The sequence below is a fragment of the Anticarsia gemmatalis genome, chromosome 13, assembly GCF_050436995.1.
Source record: "Anticarsia gemmatalis isolate Benzon Research Colony breed Stoneville strain chromosome 13, ilAntGemm2 primary, whole genome shotgun sequence".
In the NCBI taxonomy this organism is placed as follows: Eukaryota; Metazoa; Arthropoda; class Insecta; order Lepidoptera; family Erebidae; genus Anticarsia; species Anticarsia gemmatalis.
In genome coordinates, this window is record NC_134757.1 from 4,687,170 (window position 1) to 4,709,735 (window position 22,566).

At 35.1% G+C, this 22,566-nt stretch overlaps 2 protein-coding genes across 2 annotated transcripts in view; both read right to left on the bottom strand.

The window, feature by feature from the left end:
- Positions 1-137: 137 nt before the first annotated feature.
- On the bottom strand, positions 138-1,080 carry LOC142977788 (zinc finger HIT domain-containing protein 3). Its single transcript, XM_076121878.1, has 3 exons — positions 891-1,080; positions 650-801; positions 138-325 (listed from the first exon to the last, which is right to left on the bottom strand). Exons 1-3 carry the CDS (start codon positions 950-952, stop codon positions 144-146), a joined length of 396 nt encoding a protein of 131 aa, XP_075977993.1. The 5' UTR covers positions 953-1,080; the 3' UTR covers positions 138-143.
- A 467-nt stretch (positions 1,081-1,547) lies between these two features.
- The window catches only part of LOC142977663 (beta-glucuronidase), a 38,899-nt gene continuing 17,880 nt past the window's right edge, over positions 1,548-22,566 (bottom strand). Inside the window, exons 2-13 of the mRNA XM_076121730.1 lie at positions 21,084-21,346; positions 18,365-18,547; positions 8,934-9,103; positions 8,112-8,254; positions 7,440-7,639; positions 6,625-6,771; positions 6,091-6,263; positions 5,579-5,722; positions 4,706-4,790; positions 4,241-4,417; positions 3,738-3,876; positions 1,548-2,843 (exon numbers count right to left, since the gene is read on the bottom strand). Of these exons, the coding sequence (XP_075977845.1) occupies positions 2,662-2,843; positions 3,738-3,876; positions 4,241-4,417; positions 4,706-4,790; positions 5,579-5,722; positions 6,091-6,263; positions 6,625-6,771; positions 7,440-7,639; positions 8,112-8,254; positions 8,934-9,103; positions 18,365-18,547; positions 21,084-21,341 (2,001 nt within the window). The 5' untranslated portion in view covers positions 21,342-21,346 and the 3' untranslated portion in view covers positions 1,548-2,661. The remainder of the gene's footprint in view (positions 2,844-3,737; positions 3,877-4,240; positions 4,418-4,705; positions 4,791-5,578; positions 5,723-6,090; positions 6,264-6,624; positions 6,772-7,439; positions 7,640-8,111; positions 8,255-8,933; positions 9,104-18,364; positions 18,548-21,083; positions 21,347-22,566) is intronic.

Sequence of the window (22,566 nt, forward strand, 5' to 3'; positions counted from 1 at the left end):
AACTCAGCAGAGCTTGTGGAATACTAACCAATCTAAATGGATACAAACTTAAACACATTGATGTTATTCTGATTCTAAATTAACTTATTACTACAAAAATTAAGACTAGAAAGTGTCCTGGAAAATAAAAAAAGTTATCATTCTTATTCATCTTTATTATCTTGTGGCTGTACAACTTGGAGGCAAGCATCAACAAATTCAGTAAAGATGGGCTCTGTCATATATTCCTGCATTAATCTGTCCGGATATGGCGATCTGTCCAGCAACTCTAATATCTCTCTCACATGAGGATTTTCTAAACATTTCTTCAATTCTTCTGACTGTTCTGTGGACAGAAATTCATAGGTTAGTGTAATAATGGATGATAGAAGGATCAATTACAGTTATTAAAATAAGTATATGTAATCTACCTGTACTCAGTGTAGTAATTTTTATTATTTTCTCTTACTCTTTACAATGAAGTTAAAAAGAACAAGACAATGTCAATTTGTTGGCAAGTCTTTTTTTTCTAAATCATGTGCTCATTAATAATGCATATTATAAACAAAGACAACCAACAAGAACTTGAAAAGCAGCATGAATCAACAATGTTCCTTTTTTAAACAGTGTACATCCTTTCAAATAGTGACGGGAGTAAGGTGTAACAAACCTAATAATTTTAACTTTTCTATTGGCACAGTATCTTCTGTAGGGTATTCATATTCTCTCTCTGGTTGCGCCGTGTTATTTGTTTGTTTTGGTGGCTCTGGCGGAGGCGAACACGGTTGCTGTTTATGTTCTTTGTAACAAGGAACTGAGCAACTGCAATAAATGTTTGCAATATTAACAATCAAAAAAGGTACCTAGTAGTTATTAAATACACTCAAAATAAAAATGTTATGTTAACTTACTAAGGTTGTCTGCAAACTGGACATTTATATTTGGCATTTTGTTTGCACTGTATGCAACTCATCTTGAATCGAAATCTTATTTTTATCTATGAATGAGCAATATTCAATAATTTTAGTGAAAGTCAGAGATAAACTGCTACAACAATCTAAACAAATCGACAACCCCACATGTTTTTGACGTTTATATCATAATGACTTACATGACGGTAGTGACAATATTGACATTTGCTCTTAAAAATGTGGCCACACTTAATATTATGAAATTCTATTTGAATATTGTTTAAAATTAAATACCTAATATTTCTTTGTATTATTAATGTTATTTCAAATATTAGTAGCTTGTATATTACCACTAATTTTAGTGGTACGCCATTCTGATATCAAGGCGCCGGAACCATTGCCGATTTCTTTTGCTTTTTGATCACATTTTTTTATTTATGCGGTGTTCTGATTCGCAATGCGTGCCTAACATTTTTCGTCATTAGTTTTTGAGCGTGTAAGTAGGTACCTACCTACTCTTTTAAGTTCTATATCTTTCAAAAAACATTGGGTTCGGATTCACGTTCAGATGTGCTCCCCGACCACATGTGTGCGAATTTTACTTACCACTCCACCCTCGCTTTTTGAAAATGATTTTGAAAACAGAAAAAAGTCCAATCTATTTTTGTACTTTATTCTCATTACAAATAATATTTACATGTTTTTTAATACATTGGATATAAATAATAATTACAAAAGTAGGTATTATTTGTGATACTTTGTTGTACATTCTTTTTTTTATAATAATACAACAGATTTTTAACAACATACTTATTTCCGTAGCTGGGTAATCAAACATAGTTTCTGTTTAATGCACTACATACAAGCCTTATGAGCTACTTATTGTCATAATTGAACAATAGGAAACAGTTAGGTGCGAATTACATACAAATGTTACTGCACCACAAGTGTACCATAAATATAATTTTGTTTGAATGAACAAGTGTGGACAAATTACTTAAATACATACAATATGTCACAATGTAACGGAAATATCTGTTGTACTAACAAAAACATTTATTTTGATAAATCATTAAAAGTATTTTTATAGTATAAAATCTACTAGATAGAAAGACGTAAAGTTACATTTTGGTCGCGGTAGATATCTTACACATTTACTATATTTATTATTTATTCAAATAAAATATAAACTATGTGGAATGTGCCAAGATCAGTGTTATTAAGTACCAATGCGTGTTGACGCATACTCGTGGCACAACTATGAGCAAGTACTCGCACTATCAGTCGCTTGCTATGCGGCATGGCATTTGAACTAGAACATTAAAACTTAAAGTATGTATACTATTTGGTGATTATTATGGCGGGGACCATAGACGTAGCCAGGAATGGTGTCCAAGTTTTGGACAAAAACAAAAGCACTGATTTCTTCATTTCGAATGTATGCGATTTTCTAGCTTAACTAAAATCATAAAATATTTATTTTCACTAACTTAGTCGGTGACAGACTAAAATACAACGACCTATCAAATAGACCAGTCGCTTTAAATGTTGGTAGACTAACCAGAGTTGAAATTATCTTATGATGTTGCGGCTTTTAGCTGCTTGAACTCTAAATGGAGAGGAGCAGAGCTGTGCTATGCAACTAAAAATTACGTATAACCGCCGCTCAGGCTCAGGCATAAACAATCAGGCATTAAGCCTTAATGTCTTTAACAGTAAAGTCAATCTTAAGTTTCCTCACTACGCCTATGGTGTAGACGTCACATGTTGTTTAAAGTTCGGCATGTTTGGCGGCCATGTTGTCGCTGACATAGTACGTGGTGTTGATTGGTGGTACTCCGTAGTCTGAAGTGGCCAGCGCGTGGTATCTCGTACGGAGGTGGTGGGCCGACGCTTTCGGTTGCCGTTCCCGTGTGAATATTCCTTTTTTGTTGCCTCCTACGCGGGTAATGGCTGCAAATAAAAAAAAAAAATTATGAATGATTACACTTTGCCTACACAAGTAAAAGTTTTGTTGTAATTATAATCCAGGCATTAAATACTGGTTCGGTCCATTTTTATCAAACTAGGTACCTATCTACTTATACTGAGTAATAAATTCTTAAGTTTTGATAACAGTATTACTCAGACCATGCTCTTTATTTAACGTAGGTAAGTAGTATCTGATCTATTTTAGCAAGATCTACGCTAAGAACAGACATGCTGGCACGATGCTTGGTCACTAAACATAGGTAGTCTATTTTTTTCTCATTAATTGCAATCTCCAATGCTATGCTATGCTATAATCACACAGTATTCTAATGCTAAAAGTATCAGTAATTACCAGATCATTCCGTATAATGTTTCGCAAATCACATTCATACTTGCAATACCATGCGTTCACATCTTGCAATTGTTTCAACATAATATAAAAACATTATAAGAGTTCTAATGCAATGTACCGCCACCTATAATAATATACTGTTTGTTACTATGCAGTATGCACTACTATGCACTGTACGATACTCAAGACAAGTCTTAGTTAATTCGTTACAATCGTGTGAGTATCGCTTACGGTTACAGCGGTGTAATTTCCGGCGTTTCAGTGCTTGTGGCCGGTTTCGACGACGCTTCGAAACTTTCATACACCTGCCTAAATGACAATGTATTTTTGATAGCAAAAAATTTTGACTGCAGTGTACCTATATGACTACATTGACTACAGATATCTATACTGACTTCAGAATGGGACAAAATACTATAAAATTTTAGTAATCAATAAATAATTTGAAGGTTTGCCAATTTCTGTCGGAATATTTTTATGGTAGCCCGATAATACGTTGAAACAATATTTTTTATAAGACTTACATTGTGCAGTCTTGAAGTCAGCGAAGTTCCAGATGAACTCTCCGGCGAAGAAGCCGGCCTGTCGCAGATGATCGAACGCCTTGAAGTGCTCCGACAACAACACGCACTGGTACTCCTCCGACCAGATGAACTCGGGATACTGCACATAACAACATACGTAAGAATAAATAACACTTAGTTTTTTTCATATTATGTATCATCTAAGACCCTGTCATGCTTTATACTAATAGGTTAGCCGTTTTCAAAGGAGACCAAACGAACATTACAAAATTTAATATAATCGTAATTAATGTATTTCTCATCTTTTATTGCAAGTGGGAATTTAAGGCACAAAGAGCAAAAAAACCAGAACAATCTGGGAACTGTTCCATTCACACATGTAGACCTCGGAACTTGGATTGACTTCATGCTAGATTTTATAAATTTCAGTTATTCAATTCAATCGTTTAGCCGTAACCAATAGATAAGTATATTGTATGGATTTAAAAGTGCATCATACTAACCAAATGCAGTCCAGCAATAGTGTCAGCTCCGTACTCAGTCATGATGACGGGCTTGTTGTGCATGCGGTGCCAGTTGGTGGCCTCCTCGATCACGTTGTGTTTGATCTGCACCGTCATGCCGGGGTTCGCGTACCACCCGTTGTAGCGGTTGAATGAGATCACGTCTAAGTGACGACCCTGCGATTAAATATTAGAGAAAATAAGCTCAAGAAGCGATTTGGTATAAAGAATATATTTAGAAGACTTTCATAAGCTTTTATTTTCGTAATTAAAATATATGGTCATGTATTAAATTTATAATTAGGTATTTTTTTCCTCTGAAAGACCACAAGTATTTATATTTTTTGGAATAAATGGCAGTCCTAGAAATGTAACAACAGTCGGTAGAAATTATCCTAAAGTAAACAATATAAGTTATTCATAGAATATAATTGATTTTGGCAATTAGCATACAGTCGTACTTACAGATTTATCCACTAAAGCTCCTACTGATATGGCAATGGTAACAGGTCTGGACAAATCCATTGATTTGACGTGTCGCACCAATTCACTGAAACACAAATCATTAAATAAGAAAATGTAACAAAATAATTAGGTTGTTATTAAAATATCAGATCTCGACATTGCAAAAAAACTACCATAGAGTAGACGGAGCTATCTTTACCTAAAGATATAATATTGCAACTGTAAAGTTAGGTATCATAAACTGTGAAACGGACCCTAAGAGTTACGAAGTCTCAAACTTCTGACAGTACGTGCGAAAGCGAATTGCGTCATTAATACGAAACTCAATAGCTACTTGCGCACGGAATCAGAATTTGAATAAGTTAGTAAACAAAACAGGATATTGAAAAATCTAGTATTCTACGTAGATTTTAGGAGAAAGTAGATGTTTTGTTTAGTGCCTAGTAAGATACGTACGCGGTGAATGTACAATTGTCTTGTAACCACAGCACGTGATAATTTTACTTAATATGACAATGTTTTCTTCAATCTGTCAGTGTTATTATATTTCGGAATGTCCGACTAGTAATAGTCAAATGTCGTGGTTGTAAATGTTCAACCTTCACCGAAAATCCATTATTTTTTTAATGAATAAAAATATACCTTAATTTTCCTCTTAGGCGGTTTATGGCTAAAAGTTCTTCGAATAACATTTGAAAGGGTGATAAGTAACTGTATTGCAGAGTTACGATGTATGTTAATAAGGAACCAATCGCGCAGTGGAGTTGCTTTTTCATGCATTTTGTTCTACTCTAGTCTGCTTTTAAAGTGAAAAATATTACTAAGTAAGCTTAAATGTATGAACAAGATATTTTCAAGTAAGTTGGTGGTTACCCAAAGTATCTGTCGGCGAGTTTGTTCCCCGACCGGGGCTCGTTGGCGATGGACCACATGATGACGCTGGGGTGGTTCTTGTCGCGACGGATCATCTCCGTCACAGACTGCTTGTGCTTTACCAGTAGTGTGTCAGTAAATATGCTGTGGAATAAACGAAACTTCATATTAGTTGATGTGAGAATTAAGAGGCTAACATTTGTAATAAGGTCTTAATAGAAAATGTGCTAGTATCTATCAAGGTACGCATAGTAACTTCATATAATCCACCTAGTCAACCAGAACCAGCTTAAAATATTCTGATTTTAATTATGATTTACTATTTTGGTGCCCAACATGGGACTTACACATTTTTTTAATAATATAATTAGAAAACAAAAGAACTAAGTCTACTATGAACCATGAGAAAATTTCTAGTAAAACAACGTGTGACATAAAACTCAAATGGCGACAATACAAAAACTTATTCCGTGTTGTATAAATTTCTTGTCTAAAAAGTAATATTGACTTACTCAGTGTCAACTCCAGGGCACTCGTCGATTATCATGATGCCTTGTTCGTCAGCCATCTGGTAGATCTCCTCGGCGTAAGGGTAGTGCGACGTGCGGAACGCGTTGGCTCCCAGCCACTTGATCAGGTTGAAGTTCTTCACCCAGAGCACTGGATCCCAGCCTTTACCGCGCAACTACACAAAATAATTTCAAATTTATAGGAGCTTCATATTTCTTTTCGTATCATAATTCTGCTTTGATTTAATACCGAAATATCACAACTATTACTTAGCAGGGGTTTGAACTCGAGATATAAACGGAATCGAAACGATTTTTTTAAAGTTAATGTTGCTAAAAACGTACTTGGTTTCCGTGTAGTTCTGCAAATGGCATAGACGCTTATAACACTGCTAAGTTATCTCTCTCTTTATTTAAACAAAAGGTACAGTATAAACGATTCAGACGTTAACAATATATTATTCCATACCCGTCATCTTGACTAACAAGCAGTGGAGACCTAAAATTTGTATAACAACTTATTTTACTTCTACTTACGTCAGAATCTTCGTGCATGCCGAATCCCTTCATGTAGAGTGGCTTCTCGTTCAGATAGATGGTAGTGTTGGTCCACGTCACTGTCCTAATGCCGACCTTTTGGCTGTAAGTGTCGATGATTTCTCCCTGAGAACCTATCAGAGAAGCCTGGAAGGAGAAATAGTTTTTTAATGTTTTGAATAAACAAACGAACAGCTCAAGAAGGCTAATGGTCCGTTTATCAATTCTGGATAAGTATTGATTAACTTGTCAGGCAGAATTTTGACAGTTTTTTTTCATATAATAGGTAATTTGTCCATCGGATAGTTTATACGATTTAATCGTAATGCATGAGCTGAGCAACTGGCCCTTAGTATTCATAACAAAATTATTACATTTAAAACATTTTATATGGATACTGGTCTAAAATGATGTGGCAAAAGAATTCAGAATAAGAAAAAATCACTATCCAAGGCGTCATCTCAGTTTATCACTGTACGAGTTTAATTGACGTGAACTTTAAAAGTTAAATGTCACAAAGTAGGCTTCTTTGTTTCGCATGTGAGACAGAAAATGGTACTTCTGGTTGACATTTTGAATAAATAATATACGAATAATCATTTATAACATCACGCCTTTTATACCCGAAGGTGCAAACAGAGGTGTATGAAAATACACTTACGTACCGCCATTTATAATTAGAAAAGCTCAATGGCAGCTATGCCAACCCGGAAATCGACTCTAAGACCTATTGCAGACGAAGAGCTCATCAGCAAGCAAAGACAATTAACTACAGCCCAGACCACAGAGACAGTTAAATACAAAATTATATTTACTTTGAACGTGTACAGGTATCCAGCTTGTGGGTGCATGAGGTATGGCCACCAGAACTTAGCGTTGCCGATCTCCAAAAGACCCGCGCACTCGTTGAAGGCTGTCACTTGCGTGTCATTCTTGTCGAACACCTGGACTAGGCATTGTACTGGGACACCCTCGGAGTCCGACCCTCTGTGAGTCACGTTGTACACTATGAAGCCTAAAAACATGAAAATATTTGCGTTTGAGTACAAGTTATTGTAGTATCGTGTGCAATAATATTGTGCTAAATTATTGCGCGATATTATTGTAGGTAACCTAACCATGGTGTGACCGTATGTATCGCGTGTTTAGGATTGAAGAAGATTGGTAACATTATTTCGTTATCAAACTGAATTTATAATGGGTTCAAAAGTAAAAAGGAGGTGAGCAGGCTCTCTATGTGAAGGTAAATGATATTAAATTGTTACAATTTTCAAAGGATCTACAAAAAAGTAGTCATAAGCTTGAAAGCCTTATCGACGGGTATCGTGTTAAAACGCAGGTAATTGGGTTGTGGAGGTGCGATAGACAGTCGCTCTATGAAAAATACTGGCATCCAACTGCATCTAGTGAGTCTGGACGCCGACTCCCATAGTTGGAACAAAGGCTAGGCTGAAGAAAAAATCAACAAATAATGTATAACATCTTACCAGTGAGTCCCTGTATGTCAGTGTTGACGATGACGTCATCGATGTACACCCTGGGCGTGGAGTACAGGTACACGGTGCGGTGGATGCCCGCGTAGTTGAAGAAGTCAAACGTGTAAGACTGTTCTTGACGGATCTTGTTGGGCCTGTCAAAAACATAATAATCGTTAATTTAAAAACTCTTATTTACAATCAATTTAGAGCTATTTTTTAAAACAAGAACAATAATATGAGGTCGCAAGCATTGTCTCATGTTTGACGATATTATTATACTTATTTACACCATAAAGACTAGTTAACTTATTTTTCTTAGTAGATTGCCGAAAGGAATCAAAATGACTACACTATCGTAGTGAACAATCGTTATGAAATATGCCGTAATTTATTTAAATAGTTTTCTAAATTCAGACGATTTCATTCAATTTATTGAAAAAAATATTAATAATCGAACGTAATTAGGTATGTATATCTTACCAGAGCGCACTGGAAATAAATTTAACGAATATTAAAATTGGTGTTTAAATATTTGTACCTCTATTTTTGAAGGTGTTAATCACACGCTTATCAAATGGGTAAATATTTTTTTATTAGGTTTTTTTTTCATTTGTTGTTTTATACAAAAATCTATTTTATTACCATACCTTAAGCGTATCCTTTCAAAAACCTTATTTCTAATGTCCTAGGTAAGGTTGCCAACCCGCAGGAGTCGGTAGAAAATAGAATAAAAACTAATCATCGAATTACTGCTGTAGCTCTTAAACGTAGAGCAGAGAGACAGTAATAACTGGCAAGATATGTTTTAGCATCTATTAAGGTATTACTCACCCGACATAGATGTCCTTAATGTTGCCCTGCGGGATGGTGTCACTGAGCAGCGTGTTGTCCACCACCACAGTGAGCAGGTTGCTGCTGTTGAAGTTCACCACGTCCGTGATCTCAGACTCGAACGGCAAGTGACCTATCTCGTGGAACATCACCGACTTGCCGTTTACGAACTGAAAAGAAAAGCAAAAATTACAATTAATGTTATTAGGTCTTAATTGTTTCACCTAATTGAATATTTGATGTCTCTCAGGCATGTAGGGGTAATTATTCGAAATTCTAGAAAAAGTCTTAAATCTTTCTTAAATGTTCAGTTACTTGGGTTTCGTTTGGTGCATTTAAATTTTGTCAACGATACTTTCTACTACTAATGAGGGTTATATTTATTTGTTCACCAAAAAAATGAAATATTCTAAGATAAAGTATGAAACAAAAATCATGAATATACAAACAAACAAAATGTAAACGATTACGATTGCAGAGTTACTTAATGGACAAAATGTTTTTGTAATAACCGCAAATTAGCCAAATGAAGATGGAAACAGTACTCCGTGCCATATAACTGCCAGTTTAAGATGTTAAGTAAAGTATTGTAACATGAACCATTCATTTGTTTTGCAGCAATATAATATTACCAGGCTATATGCAATGATTGCACTGCGCTAGTCAAATTAGCATCATAATGGCAACGCCTAAGTGTATTGCATGGCTGTTGTACTTAATGGTACATGCCGTGTCATAATCTCTTCATACTTCTATCGCTGATTGATCTGCTAAAGCAATATGGTAATCTACATTTTTGAGACTAATTAACGACTTGAAGTAAATAGACCGAGAGCAAGACTTTCATTTTCGATGAAGTCAACGTGAAATTTATATTGAGAGCATTAAATATTTGGTAAAATGAGTAAGTACTACTTTGTGTAGTAACTTACTTAATTTATTTTTCAACGTTTATATATGTAGGTTGGTGTCTGCTACGCAAGTGGTCGCAAGTTCGAAACCTAGGCAATCTATCAATGACTTTTCGAAGTTATGTGTGGATTAGAAATAATTATCATTTGTTCCAACTTGCATGCCTGAGAGTTCTTTAGAACAGTTCTTCAAGGTTTAAAGTCAAAAAGTTCAAAAGTCCCCAACCCGCACTTATCCAGCGTGGTGGACTCAAGACCTAGCCCCTCCCTCATTACAGGAAGGGACCCTTGCCCAGCAGTTGGACATTAATGGGTTAAATTTATTACTTATTTATTTAAAGTAAAAGTATTGCGACGCGTCCATAATGATAAGAGATACAAGTTAATTATGAAAATCGCCTTCTGCTATTTGTATTCTGTGTCAACGGAGATATGATAATGCTTAGCGGGTGTTTACGGACATTACTCAATACCGCACTATCTGTAATGGCATCAAGCTGTTACAAGCAACAACTTAAGTAAATATATTAACGCTACATTGATAACAAACTTTATGTTGAGCAATCGACTAAATTCACTTCCCGACAAGACATTTATGGATTTACTAGCTGACCCGCGTAACTTCGCTTGCAACATAAGAATGCGTCAAAATTTTCCCCATTTTTGTAACCTTTTTTACTCGTACTCTGCCCTATTGGTCGTACATGATGATATGTAGCCTTCCTCGATAAATGGGCTATCTAACACTGAAAGAATTTTTCAAATCGGACCCGTAGTTCAGGAACTACGGGTCCGATTTGAATTTAATATCAGGATATTAGCGCGTTCAAACAAACTAACAAACAAACTCTTCAGCTTTATAATATTAGTATAGATTTACAGGTTTTCTTAAAACTAAACCCCAAACCATCTATCCTGGAACAAAGCTTGGGGCTAAAGAGTTAAAGATAAGGTTAGTTTCATCAAAATTAGTAAAGTATTAATAAACGGCTATTTTGTGAAACTATCCACAGCGGTCGACAACGCGTGGAAGAGCAACGATATCAATTTATCGCCTACATTACTTTCTTTGTACATACTCGTCGGCCGTGCTGTTGTATTATCAGTTATTCTTAAATGTTTGGCTCTACTCTCAGAATCATTTTATTCAGAGTAAGAATATAGACATAATTTTATGCAAACAAACTAATACACCGTGGTTTTATCTTTTAGTTAAATTAACTGAGCAATTTTTTTTTATTACACGCCAATCCAAACAAAAGATTCGGTGCATTCAACTCACGTGGGTGGGTATCGTGTAAATGATTACTATCTACTTATTCAGATAATGTCAGTGTAGAAATTGCGTGTGGTACGGAACAAGGAGGTGATCTGAGTCCCGTTTGGAGAAGTTATTATGAGAATTTGAAAGTCTTGAGATATAAGTAAATGATGATTAGTACAAGGGGCTCATGTCACAAAATTTTCTATCTGAGCGTAGATAAAGAATTCATACGTATAATATTATAAATGCGAAAGTAACTGTCTGTTTCTCTGTTACTCAAACACGCCTAAACTACTGAATTCCTGCATGAAATTTGGTATAAAGAAATTTTGATACCCGAGAATAGGCTATTTTACCCCGGGAAAATGACGCATTCCCATGGGAAAATTCAGGTGGCGGACTACTACGGCTAGTTAATTATAAGTTAGGAAATAGCTTCTAAATGATGAGATACAGTCACGGAGCTTCGCACGAACGTTCACGGGTTTCGATATAAAACCTAAGTGCTAAGTAGAGCGAGTCTATCACTATTTTATCGACAATTTTATAGCCTTCATAAAAAAAAGGTTTTAGTAACGGTCAAATTAAATGTTGAGCTCTTTATCTGTCGGAACTGTATGGGTTTGGACATGAATTTCGTGACCGAATAAAGCAAAAATGAGTTCAAGTCGGAAACACTGAAATATCGTTTAACCTTTTTATAATATCAAGGGCAAAGTTCATTTTTACATTAATCAAGTGTGGGCAACGAGCGGAAACTGAAGGAAGATGTGAAATGGAGATTTTACGAATAAACGCAACATAAATGAATAAAGCGGGTCATGATATTATACCAGAGTTTATTTATTATTTTACGAACCCTCAAATCACACTTGGGTACGGCTTGTCGTCTCTTTCATAGCGAAAGGAATGACTCGCCCATGTGTGAGATAGAAATAATACACTTTTCTAGTACATTTTTATCCAATTGTAACTATTTAGCGAGCCGGTTCGATTATATTGGGGTACAATAAACGCGTTAATGTTGTTCGTATAAATTACATTGTGCGCTTACAAGTTAAGCTTGAACAGGAACTTAATACGTAGGTGTCTGTATCACTCACTGTCTGACTTGTGTTCATTGGCTATATTTTGTGCATACATTGACTGTACCGGCTAAAGTAAGTCACAAAATGATATTTAAGTTTTATGCATCGGTGTATAAAAGGGGCACGAGGGAGCACGGTCAATTGTGTCTGAGGTGCTTTACTTTTACACGTTTCCAGGGTAAAATACCAAGCGTTTGAAAGAGTGCCGTACATAAACCTCAATCTAAGATCTACAAGTGTTTCTATACATTTCAATTTACTGTTGCAATGGAAACTACCTCTGTAAGTAATACTTATGTAAATTAAGTTTAAGGATTTTACCATTACACATGACATAGCTCAACAGACAGACGGTACTACATTAATAGGATGATTTAAAGGTAACCAAGCAAGTATGATATAGAACCTTATTACGCCTACCTGCCTCGTAGAGTTCGTGGTTGATTTACAAATCATTGTAAGAGCGATGAAGTGTCGCCTACAGAGTTGCAGGCCAATGCCGTAATTTACTGTTTACGATCAATGCAGAATAAATCGGTCGTGTGGTTGATTTACTGCCTGCCTACAAATTGTACTCGGAACACATTTCTTTTGCTTAACTTGACCTAGTAAGCCGCTAACATTACAATTGTAAAGTTAGGAATTTAGTGTTGACAATTAGCCTATTCATTATGATGGGTAATTTAGACGGAAGCAAGAAGGCAGAGAAAGCTACAAGAATTGGTAATTTGTAATGATTCTTGAGAAAATATGATCTTTTCTCGTCTTCTGTAAGTAATACGTATTACGCATAAACTCACTATTACTATTTACGCCTGCTTTTCTAGTTCCTGTCCATTCATAAATAACAGAATAGTTACACATTGTAGTGGCGATCGACAAGTACACGAGACACTCGTCTACTGGCTACTGCCACCAGTAGGAAGCTGATTGAGTAATGTCGGTTAAGCGAGGTCAGTGATTCTTGCCCTCTAGTACAATTGGTGTATGAATGACCAGTACCACCGGCCAAAACATTTATTATAATGTCAGAAAACGTTTGACACGATTGTGGACTGCGCTAAAAATATCATCTGCATATTATTCTGCCCTACATCCTTCAAGGACCATAACTGTAGATATCTTTAGGCCGTATATGTTTATATTTACCTAGAAGTCATACTACTATTAGCATATATTACATACTAGGCATTGAAAAACACGGTTACTGGCAACACAAAGAACTTTCTCAATGCATAGATCGTGTTGTAGTTTTGTTTCAATGTCTAATCTGCATTAAGATGCATGTATGTCCCCTGGAGTGTGTGCGTTCCTTTCGCCTGCTAAATCTGTGTCGGGTCGAACGAGAGTAAACTCGAGAGACCGGTGTCACATGACAAATTGTCCAATTACATTCGTGCGCCTAGCAATAGACACCTAGTACACCTTTAGCTGCCGGATCCGCCCTTTCTTGTTGCTAAGTCCTAATTTCACTTGTTAGAAAATTGGTCATGATTAATGTACTTACGAGAAATCTAAGTCTGACCCTGAACTAAATACTCGTAACCGAGAATCTCGCTATTTCTGTTTTTGAAATCATAAAATATTTCACAGATTCCATATAAGGCAAGCATTATGTTAAACAAAAAGAAACCTTGATATGATTTCATTAGTACTTTTGCTCAATATGAAAGAAAAACAATAAGATTATTTATATATATTAAGCGTGTGAAAATTCCCTATCTGGGTATAAATATTCATATTCATTCCTTAATGCAATCACTTCGCAATCCATGCGAATATTTAAACATACAGATTTCCTAACACGTGTAATTCAGACTATATGAGGAATATTTGTCCTAATTACTAAGCTTCCATATGAGGCGACATGGTTAATGATGGCATAGTAAGAAAAAAAAGATTGTCGAAAAAAAGTATTTCAAAGGACTATGCAAAAAATCGTCCCATATCATCAACAGATGCCAAACATATCTCATTAAATACATCTGGACATTATGATCATTTTTTACTATGGCGACATCACTGTAGGATATGGGGTTATTGTGCAATAAAAAAAAATATGTTATACTTATACAGTTTTATTAAGTATTAAGAACTGAATTAAAAATGTACTATTTAACTAAAAAAAACTCGAGAGAGAACAGCCGTAAGACGTACTTTACCATCCTACTGTGCGGGACATATTCGGAATGGAATTTATTATATTGAATTATTTCGAGAAAACCAGCTAACTGATTTGCCAAGGTATAATATTCGAGTAGATAATGTCTGGTTAATTAGAGGACGAATACAATCTCAACACGTTAGATCGCGCGTTTATTATTGTTACATATTAATAAACCGAAGTGAAACTGGCAGACGTGCTATTGAACAGTGGTATTGCACATGCCTAACAGGGGCGCATACGGTTGGAAGTTGTGCCCATATAATATCAATTATATGGTATATGGGCAAAGGTCGACATATCGACTTTAATCTACCAGCGGCAATGTTATCGATAATTATAATAGATGAATAATATAACGTTATTTTTGTCTGGATAATAGTTCTGTTGTTATTAAGTATCTACTTGCACAATTGTTTTTGTGTTATTAATACTTAAAATGTCTAGTTGAACAATTGCTTTTTGTAATTATCGTCTAAAATGTAATTTTTTATTTTAAAATAAAAATACTTTATTTTTGTCAAAAGCCTTTTTTAAAAAAAAACCCCGTCGAATTCCGAACTAAAAATTGGTACTGACTTTTCATGGGACGTAATAATGATATTGAAACTTGTCCCATGTCTGTTGATGGGATGGGACACTGCCCATACATTTTTTTGCATGGTCCTTTGTCGAGTTGCCGACTAGGGTTTGGTCAGCTTGGGAAATAGGTAACGGCCTTAAACTCGTTTTTATGATTACTTGTACTGTATATTGTGTATTTATATACACTACAATAAAATACGGTTGAACTATTTAAAATTCTGGACTACAGTGAACATACATCGCGAAGAAGAATGGGTTTAAATCGTGACGTAAAGAGAACTGTTTATATGTTAATCGTGTGAACCAAGTTAGCATAGTCGCACGGTTAGTTTTACTAGATCTAAATTTGCGTAAAGGTATGATAATCTAAATGGGCAAATAGGGACTAATATTGTGGGCGATTGTTCCGATAGACTACTCCGAAATAGGTTTTACTTGTCATCATTTTGATTACAGTGTTACCTACTTTTTTAGGCATTATATGTATATGAATACAAACATAAGGAAAATCTACGATCCTTTCACATAAGTGGTAACTTAACCTAGACAAGATCATGTAAAAATACATCAGGTATGTGTTTTTAATAACATTTATGTGAAAAAGTGCCTGTCATGGAACAAGAAAACAGCTTACGAGGTAAAAATGTTTCACATAGTTACTTCCTTCCCTCTTCTTAAACTAATTAAACTAAATTGATTAAACGTTACGCACTAAAAACAAACAGCACAGGTATTCTACACTCTACTTATTAATTACATAATGCTGTATAATGGAGAATGTTACTAGGTATGCCAAATCGCTTGAAATTTTGACACAGTATAGCCTGTGTGTATACATATAAACTAGTTGTTGTTTTAGTCAAAAATACCAAATAGTTTTGATTTTATAAGCATTCAAAGTTTCGAAAAATATCGAGTCCCGCTAACAGCCGCGTGAGCGGCTGTGACGTCATACTACTTTACCGCGCCACGCGGGCCGCGTCCCGCTTAGTATCAAGTCGCCAATCGTTGTTGTAGGTGTAATAGCTTGCGTAGTATTTTGTTGTGTTTTCGTCCGCTTATGTATAAAATAACTTATAACTTATAATAATGGTAAATACTATTCGATTAATAAAATGGATAAAGGATTTTAAAAAGGGCAATCGGATAATGTACCTAAAATAAATGGAATAATGGTTGCGAATTATTTGTGAAACAAATAGAGGTTTTGTTGCTTCCGAAATCCTACTTAATATTATAAATTTTAAAGTTTGTGAGAATGTATATATGTACATACATAAGTACATAAGTAATACATACAATGACATACATATGTCGTTGTATGTATGTATGTATGTATGTATGTACGTATGTATGTGTGTACGTACGTACGTATGTATGTACGTATGTTTGTATATGTATGTATGTATGTATGTACGTATGTATGTGTGTGTGTACGTACGTACGTATGTATGTACGTATGTTTGTATATGTATGTATGTATGTATGTATGTAAGTATGTAGGTATGTAAGTATGTATGGATGTTTGTTACTCTTTCACGCAAATTTGACAGAACCGATTACGATGAAATTTGATATATACCTGAAGACCCAGAATAACACATAGACTACTTTTTATCCTCGAGTTCTCGAAGGATCAGGATTTACGCGGGAAGGGTTTCCATGCGGACGAAGTCGTGGGCGGCTTCTAGTATATTATATATAGGTATATTATGTAATAATGTTAGATAAATATTTATGATCACTGCATATTATAATGAAACAGTTTTTAACCGAAATAATCGTATACTTATCGATTTTACATTTTTCCTGCCACAGTAAAATCAATAAACTCGCGATCAATTGTTTCATTATAAGATGAAGTTATTTATTATTACTTATGTACTTACTTACATAATATTAAATTACATTTAGGCACAACATATGATTTCCTAGTATTTGAATTGAACATTTTTAAAAGTATTTAGGAATAATTTCAACGCACCGAGCGCGCGACCGCAAGCGGACTGTGTGAGCCAGACTGAGCAAGTGTAGAGTGACGTCACACCGTCACCGAGAGTCGTCGTCGTGCGGTTACAACTTGTTTTACTTATAAATCGAAAACTAATTGACGTATCGAAGTAATTCTTTCACCAGTATTTTTTATTTTTAAACGAGAATATGGAGTGCTAAAAATCAAAATTAGGTAACATTCTCCATTGTTACGCGTGAGGTTTTTATGAACATATATTGTCAGTAATTAAACTGTCTGTTATGCATGTCAGCTGTAAACCGGACTTGCAACGACGCTAGGTGTTAAGTGAAGATAATTTGTGTTTTTACTACATTTAAGAAAAAAGTTACACGACATACTTCAATATTTAAAGTCGTTTGAACGGGTCTTTATCAATATTTGAATAATAATCGCAGACCACAAAAAACACCACCACCACACACCTACAAAAACTTGTAAGATAATTATCAAAAGGTTATATTAAATGCGCAAATGAGATCAAAATTGAGAGAAAAAAAACTTCGCTGAAAATAATCAAAGCTTAACTATTTAGTGACGTAGGGCGTAGAGCATGTACAAATCAAATCATATAAGGGTAAAAAAGGGCAATCTCATTTATTAGAATTGATAAAAATATTTAGTACATAAGAATAGTCTGATTGGTAAGAATAGTAATTAAAACATCAGTAGATACAACATTTTCCTATATCCTCTTTAACGACTCGTCTTGGCTCAATTTCTTATTATCATCGTCCGACCTTGAACCCTAGATATTAAAATATTAGCTTAAATGGCAGTTATTAGATAAGAATTTCGACCTGTGTTATACAGATGAACAATACAAAAAAACGCTTCCATGATTCCACTTAAAAAAGTATTGAGAATAAAAAATGTTAAAAAGAGTAGGTAATTTGAGTTGCATTTATTTTAGCTTTTGCGTTGTGTGAAATATGTCTCTTGGGTATGATAGAGCGATCATCAATTATTTATTTTTATCAGTCAGCTGGAGGCCGAGACTGGTAGAACCTGGTCGGTAAGTTATTGTGTCAGGCAAACCAGTTAAATAACGCACGATATAAATATCCCCATATCACGTAATAATAACTTTTTAGAAACTTTATACATAATCTGATTAATTACTATTATTGCCAAATCGTTCATGCTGTCCTTTAATCGCCTTTCGTGGTTTTTTTTTTTTTTTGCTTGCATTTTTGATACAATGCAAGCACAATGTAAAAAAGTAGATCAATAATATTTAGACTTTAATTAAACTTAAATTCTTTAATGTCCTGGGAAATGCGATTCGATTAACCAATTTTTGAAGATTATGGTACTGAAAAGAAGGTTTTTTACCTATTCGAATAGGTAAAAAACCTTTCTCTCCAAAGACCAGTGAATACGATCCGATTTTATGAGATCAACTTACCACTTCAGCAGCATAGTGGACGCTGCTGAACCGAAGCCAGACTCGTTGTCCGCTGGTGCCCCACCAGGAAGGCACGAAGAACCGCCGGTCGTACCACACCACCCCCACGTGGTCTCTCAACGTTATATCCTCGCCAACATCGTTGTATGATGATGGCACTGGCATCGGAATCACAGGACCCGTCTGAAAGAAATCAAATTTCTGATTAGCTTTCCATAGCTCGTTTGTTCATAGTGGAATTGTAAGTAATTCCTGCACTGGATTCAATCATTGTTGTGGGTTATAATAAAACACAGATTTTACTAAATACTCTCGTATTGTTATCAGTTTTGAATGCTTGTTTACATATTACGTTGCCTGATTGATAGGAAATTATTCAATGTCATTGTTATTTTATTTATATCTGACAACGGTTTTACGTGTTGTTTCTCATCGACAAGTCAGCGGAGAAAATAAGATAACTGACCAGAACTGTGGTTTGGGACTTACCCAATGAACACTTATAGTTTAAAGGTATCCTTGTATCTATAAAATACCCAGCAGGAAAACATAATTACCGCTTTGTCCGTTTATCTATGCGCTTAATATTATCGAAGGAAAAAGTAACACTCTTGTGTTAAAGGTCATTTATAAATACGTGTCAAAATGTATACTAAATGTTGCACGAGTGCAGGGTCAAACGTGTTAAATGTTGAAGACAAGTGGGCTCATCTCATAACTTTTTGCCGAACAATGAAGATGATTGATTGTGCCTCTTTATGAATCATTCTCCACACGTCATGCTCGGTTAGATTAATGAAAGTGCTTATAAATGTGGGATGATCACTAAGAAACAGATTAAATTTTATATTTGCTAAGTACAAGATAAATAACATAGCTGTCATTATTAAGGTTTTAACACTTGGAACAATATTGTATTAAATTTATGTGCTTAATACTGGTATTGGTAAACATAGGCGCCAAGGTCGGCAAGGTGTGCGCCAAGAATCTATCACAATGTTTAGTTTCGTCGTTCGGTATTTGTTTTAAATAGTTTTGTCGGGGAAATACAATTATACAATACTTAGTTAGGCAGCTTATGATAAAGTCATCATACAAAATGTAAAGGAAATCAATATTTACTGAGTCAACGAGATGTTAAAGAAATTATATGCAGTTTTGCACGTAGGTAATTCGATTTGCGACAGTTATAGTGCTTTATGTTAAAACAAGGACCAATTTGTATTACATACACTAATGATCCGTGCATGAATAAAATTCGTTAATAGCTTGTATTGCTACATTTTATTATAAGTAGGAACAATGTAGATGGAAAATCAATTTTCCGGTTAACCTAATAGAGCCTTGAGAACAAGTAATTTAAATAAATAAAACTGCTCTACTATTGCAAACGTAGGCAATAAAAGCATTCCCACATGCAATCTACAGTAGCTCAATTCTCTATTACTATCGACTACCGACAACCGACCTGTCATCGAGAAATTTTGTATGAAAATCTGATCAGCGCCTCTGACGGGCGTCGTAGAAACTTTTTGGCAGTACATTGTAAATGTCAAAATGTCGATAGCTAGTCGGTTGTCGGTAGTCGATAGTGGTAGAGAATCGAGGTACAGAATGCAAAAACCGGGAGCCTTGAACCTTATACAAGTCTGTTTGAAACCACGCTTTATTGAAGTCTGTTTTCTCCTTGGCCCTGGTGATAGTTTCGGAACTGGTGATAGGTATCCACTGTCCAAGAAACTGAAGGCACCCAACGACAATGTTAGAGAGATGCCAAAGTGCTACGAAGTACACGCACAGCTCTTCCGAAGGATGAGTGAATATCAGGCAGCACTGTATTTAATACAAATTGAAAAGATTTTGGAAAGTTAGAAGTATTTTTTGTCGAAATTGCTTATGAAATTGGTTGCATTTACAAACTTCCATAGCGGCGTATATATTCTTCTGTACAAATATTTTCGGGATGGTAAGAGTTACTAGTATGTCTGCTAAATGTATGTAGTGCATAAAGAGGAAGAAGTAAATCAAGATCGTGCAAACATGATATTATATACAGCTTTGCTCTGCCTGTAGGTGGAAACGATTTAAACCCATTGGTTACACCTCAGAGATATTTAGCAGGCATTGTTATCGTATCTGTGTAGGTAGTTATGAAGGCTATACATTTCCGATCATCGGTCATAATTCGCGACTGGACCCTTTTAAATTAAGAGCTCTTTGACCATATTTATTGAATGGCACTTATATTCCATTGCTTCTAAAAATATCAAGGGATACGAAAGGCTGTATCAATATCTTAAATATCAATACGTTTTCTTAATATGATTAGCAGCCTTTGGGCGCAAATTTTATTCGTATATTGATTTCGTCGGTAATCAAAAATGCCTTACTCATTCACAAAGTTTTCAGAAATCAATTGCCTAAAAATCTTGCTAGTATTTTGCAATAAATTTTTCTATTTGAACAGGTTTTTATGTTTTTTGCATATATAAGATAAACACTATGCACGCTATTGCTAAAGAATTTGCCAAATTGCAGTCTGCCTTCGAATCAAGATTCTATTTTGCATTTCATAAATGAGTCTCATAAAAAACTGGAGTCATAAGGTTCAAGCACGTAAGTTCACGTAACTGCCACACAGTAACATGAGACGTTGACCCTAGAAGTATGATCTCATCGAGGTACTCAATTTTTTATTACTGTAGGTTCAATATTTTACCTTATCAAGATCCTGTTCGTACCAGCCTGCTCTGTACCCAACCTCTGGATCCGAAGGAGATTTCCTGAAATTCCATATTCCGTCTAATCTCTTTAAATCTCTTGTTTCTGTAGCTTGTGGGAACAATGCTCCTCCTGTGTTGAATGTCTTTTTCTTTGGCACTTGGTTGATCTCATTGCCAGAAGCTGAATTAGGTACGACAGCCTTCGCAACGCACGCCAGCGTCGCGAACGTAAATAGTATTTTCTTTTTTAACATTGTATCTGAAAAGAAAGGAAAAATAACATTACAAATTGAAATAGAGGTTCTTGCTGCAATCTGTGGATATTCTCTACAAATACATATGTTATGAACATCATAAGTAGATACACCAGCTGTTATATAATATCACATATAACTGAATACTGAGGCCTAATAAATAAATATGTCATTGCTAAGTATTCAATTTAATTGATTCAAGATATCTGCTTTTTTGAACAAAATGTCATACAAATGAAAACTGTTCACTTCCTACTTTATCACACAATTGAAAGCGGTTTCTTATTTAAAAATTCACTCTTATTTCAGTTTTCTTGTACAGTTTCTTATGTTGTCATAATAAATGCATTGAGTGAGGACAATAGATGCGTATCGAGCTGATGAAACATTCATTCATGGGCTATTGACACCTGCAATATTAATCAGTTGGTAAAAGTGAAACACATGAGTACGCGGCGTTTACTTATAACGTTGCATGTCCAGTTATTATCTAGTCTAGTCACTCGTCTTCGTCTACCTCCCAGAGATGCGAAGAAAGTGCTTTCAGAAGCCATACATCACTATTAGACATTGCTAACTAATTGTAACAAATTGAGCTGCATTCTTCTAATTTGCGAATTCTTGCGATTTAAAATTGATCTGATGTGATGTACGCCAAAAATCGCGCTTGAATAGTTATCTGACTGTGGAAAAGTCGGCTTTTAACTAAATTACAAACATATTTTAAAATTGTTTTTATTTCTATAATTGTAATAATTAGCCCCGAAAAATGGATAATTAAATTAAACTTATAATAATGAACGATGAACGATTTTCATTGTTTACTCACATTTATCAAAGTTAAAAATCAATTGTGAATCACATCGCAGATATCGAATATCCATTAAGTTTCACATTTCCGCAATGTGTTGCGCGTATCTAGAATTTCTCTATGGCCGGTGTTGTGCTTATTGCTTAGGTATTGAAAGTGTATCGCACATCGATACCTTGACCGACGTACCATAACGAACCGCGGATAAAATACCTACTTATATCAGTTATATACCACGGTGTGAATTGGGTTAATGAAGCCGGTTACACCACGTGTCTTATACATTAAAGATTACTTGAGAGGTGGCTGTTCACGCCATAACTTTATTATGAAGTGTCACAGTTGTTGAAGATCGATGAAGTCCTTAGCTGCAGAGTGGAGACTCAAAACGATAGTTGCTTAGTTATTATTGTT

Coding starts and splice junctions, on each gene's coding strand:
- LOC142977788 (XM_076121878.1), bottom strand. CDS start 952: ATGAGTTGCATACAGTGCAAACAAAATGCCAAATATAAATGTCCAGTT. Junction 802..890: donor CCAGTTTGCAGACAACCTTA/GTAAGTTAACAT, acceptor CATTTATTGCAG/TTGCTCAGTTCCTTGTTACA. Junction 326..649: donor AGAAAAGTTAAAATTATTAG/GTTTGTTACACC, acceptor TTCTGTCCACAG/AACAGTCAGAAGAATTGAAG.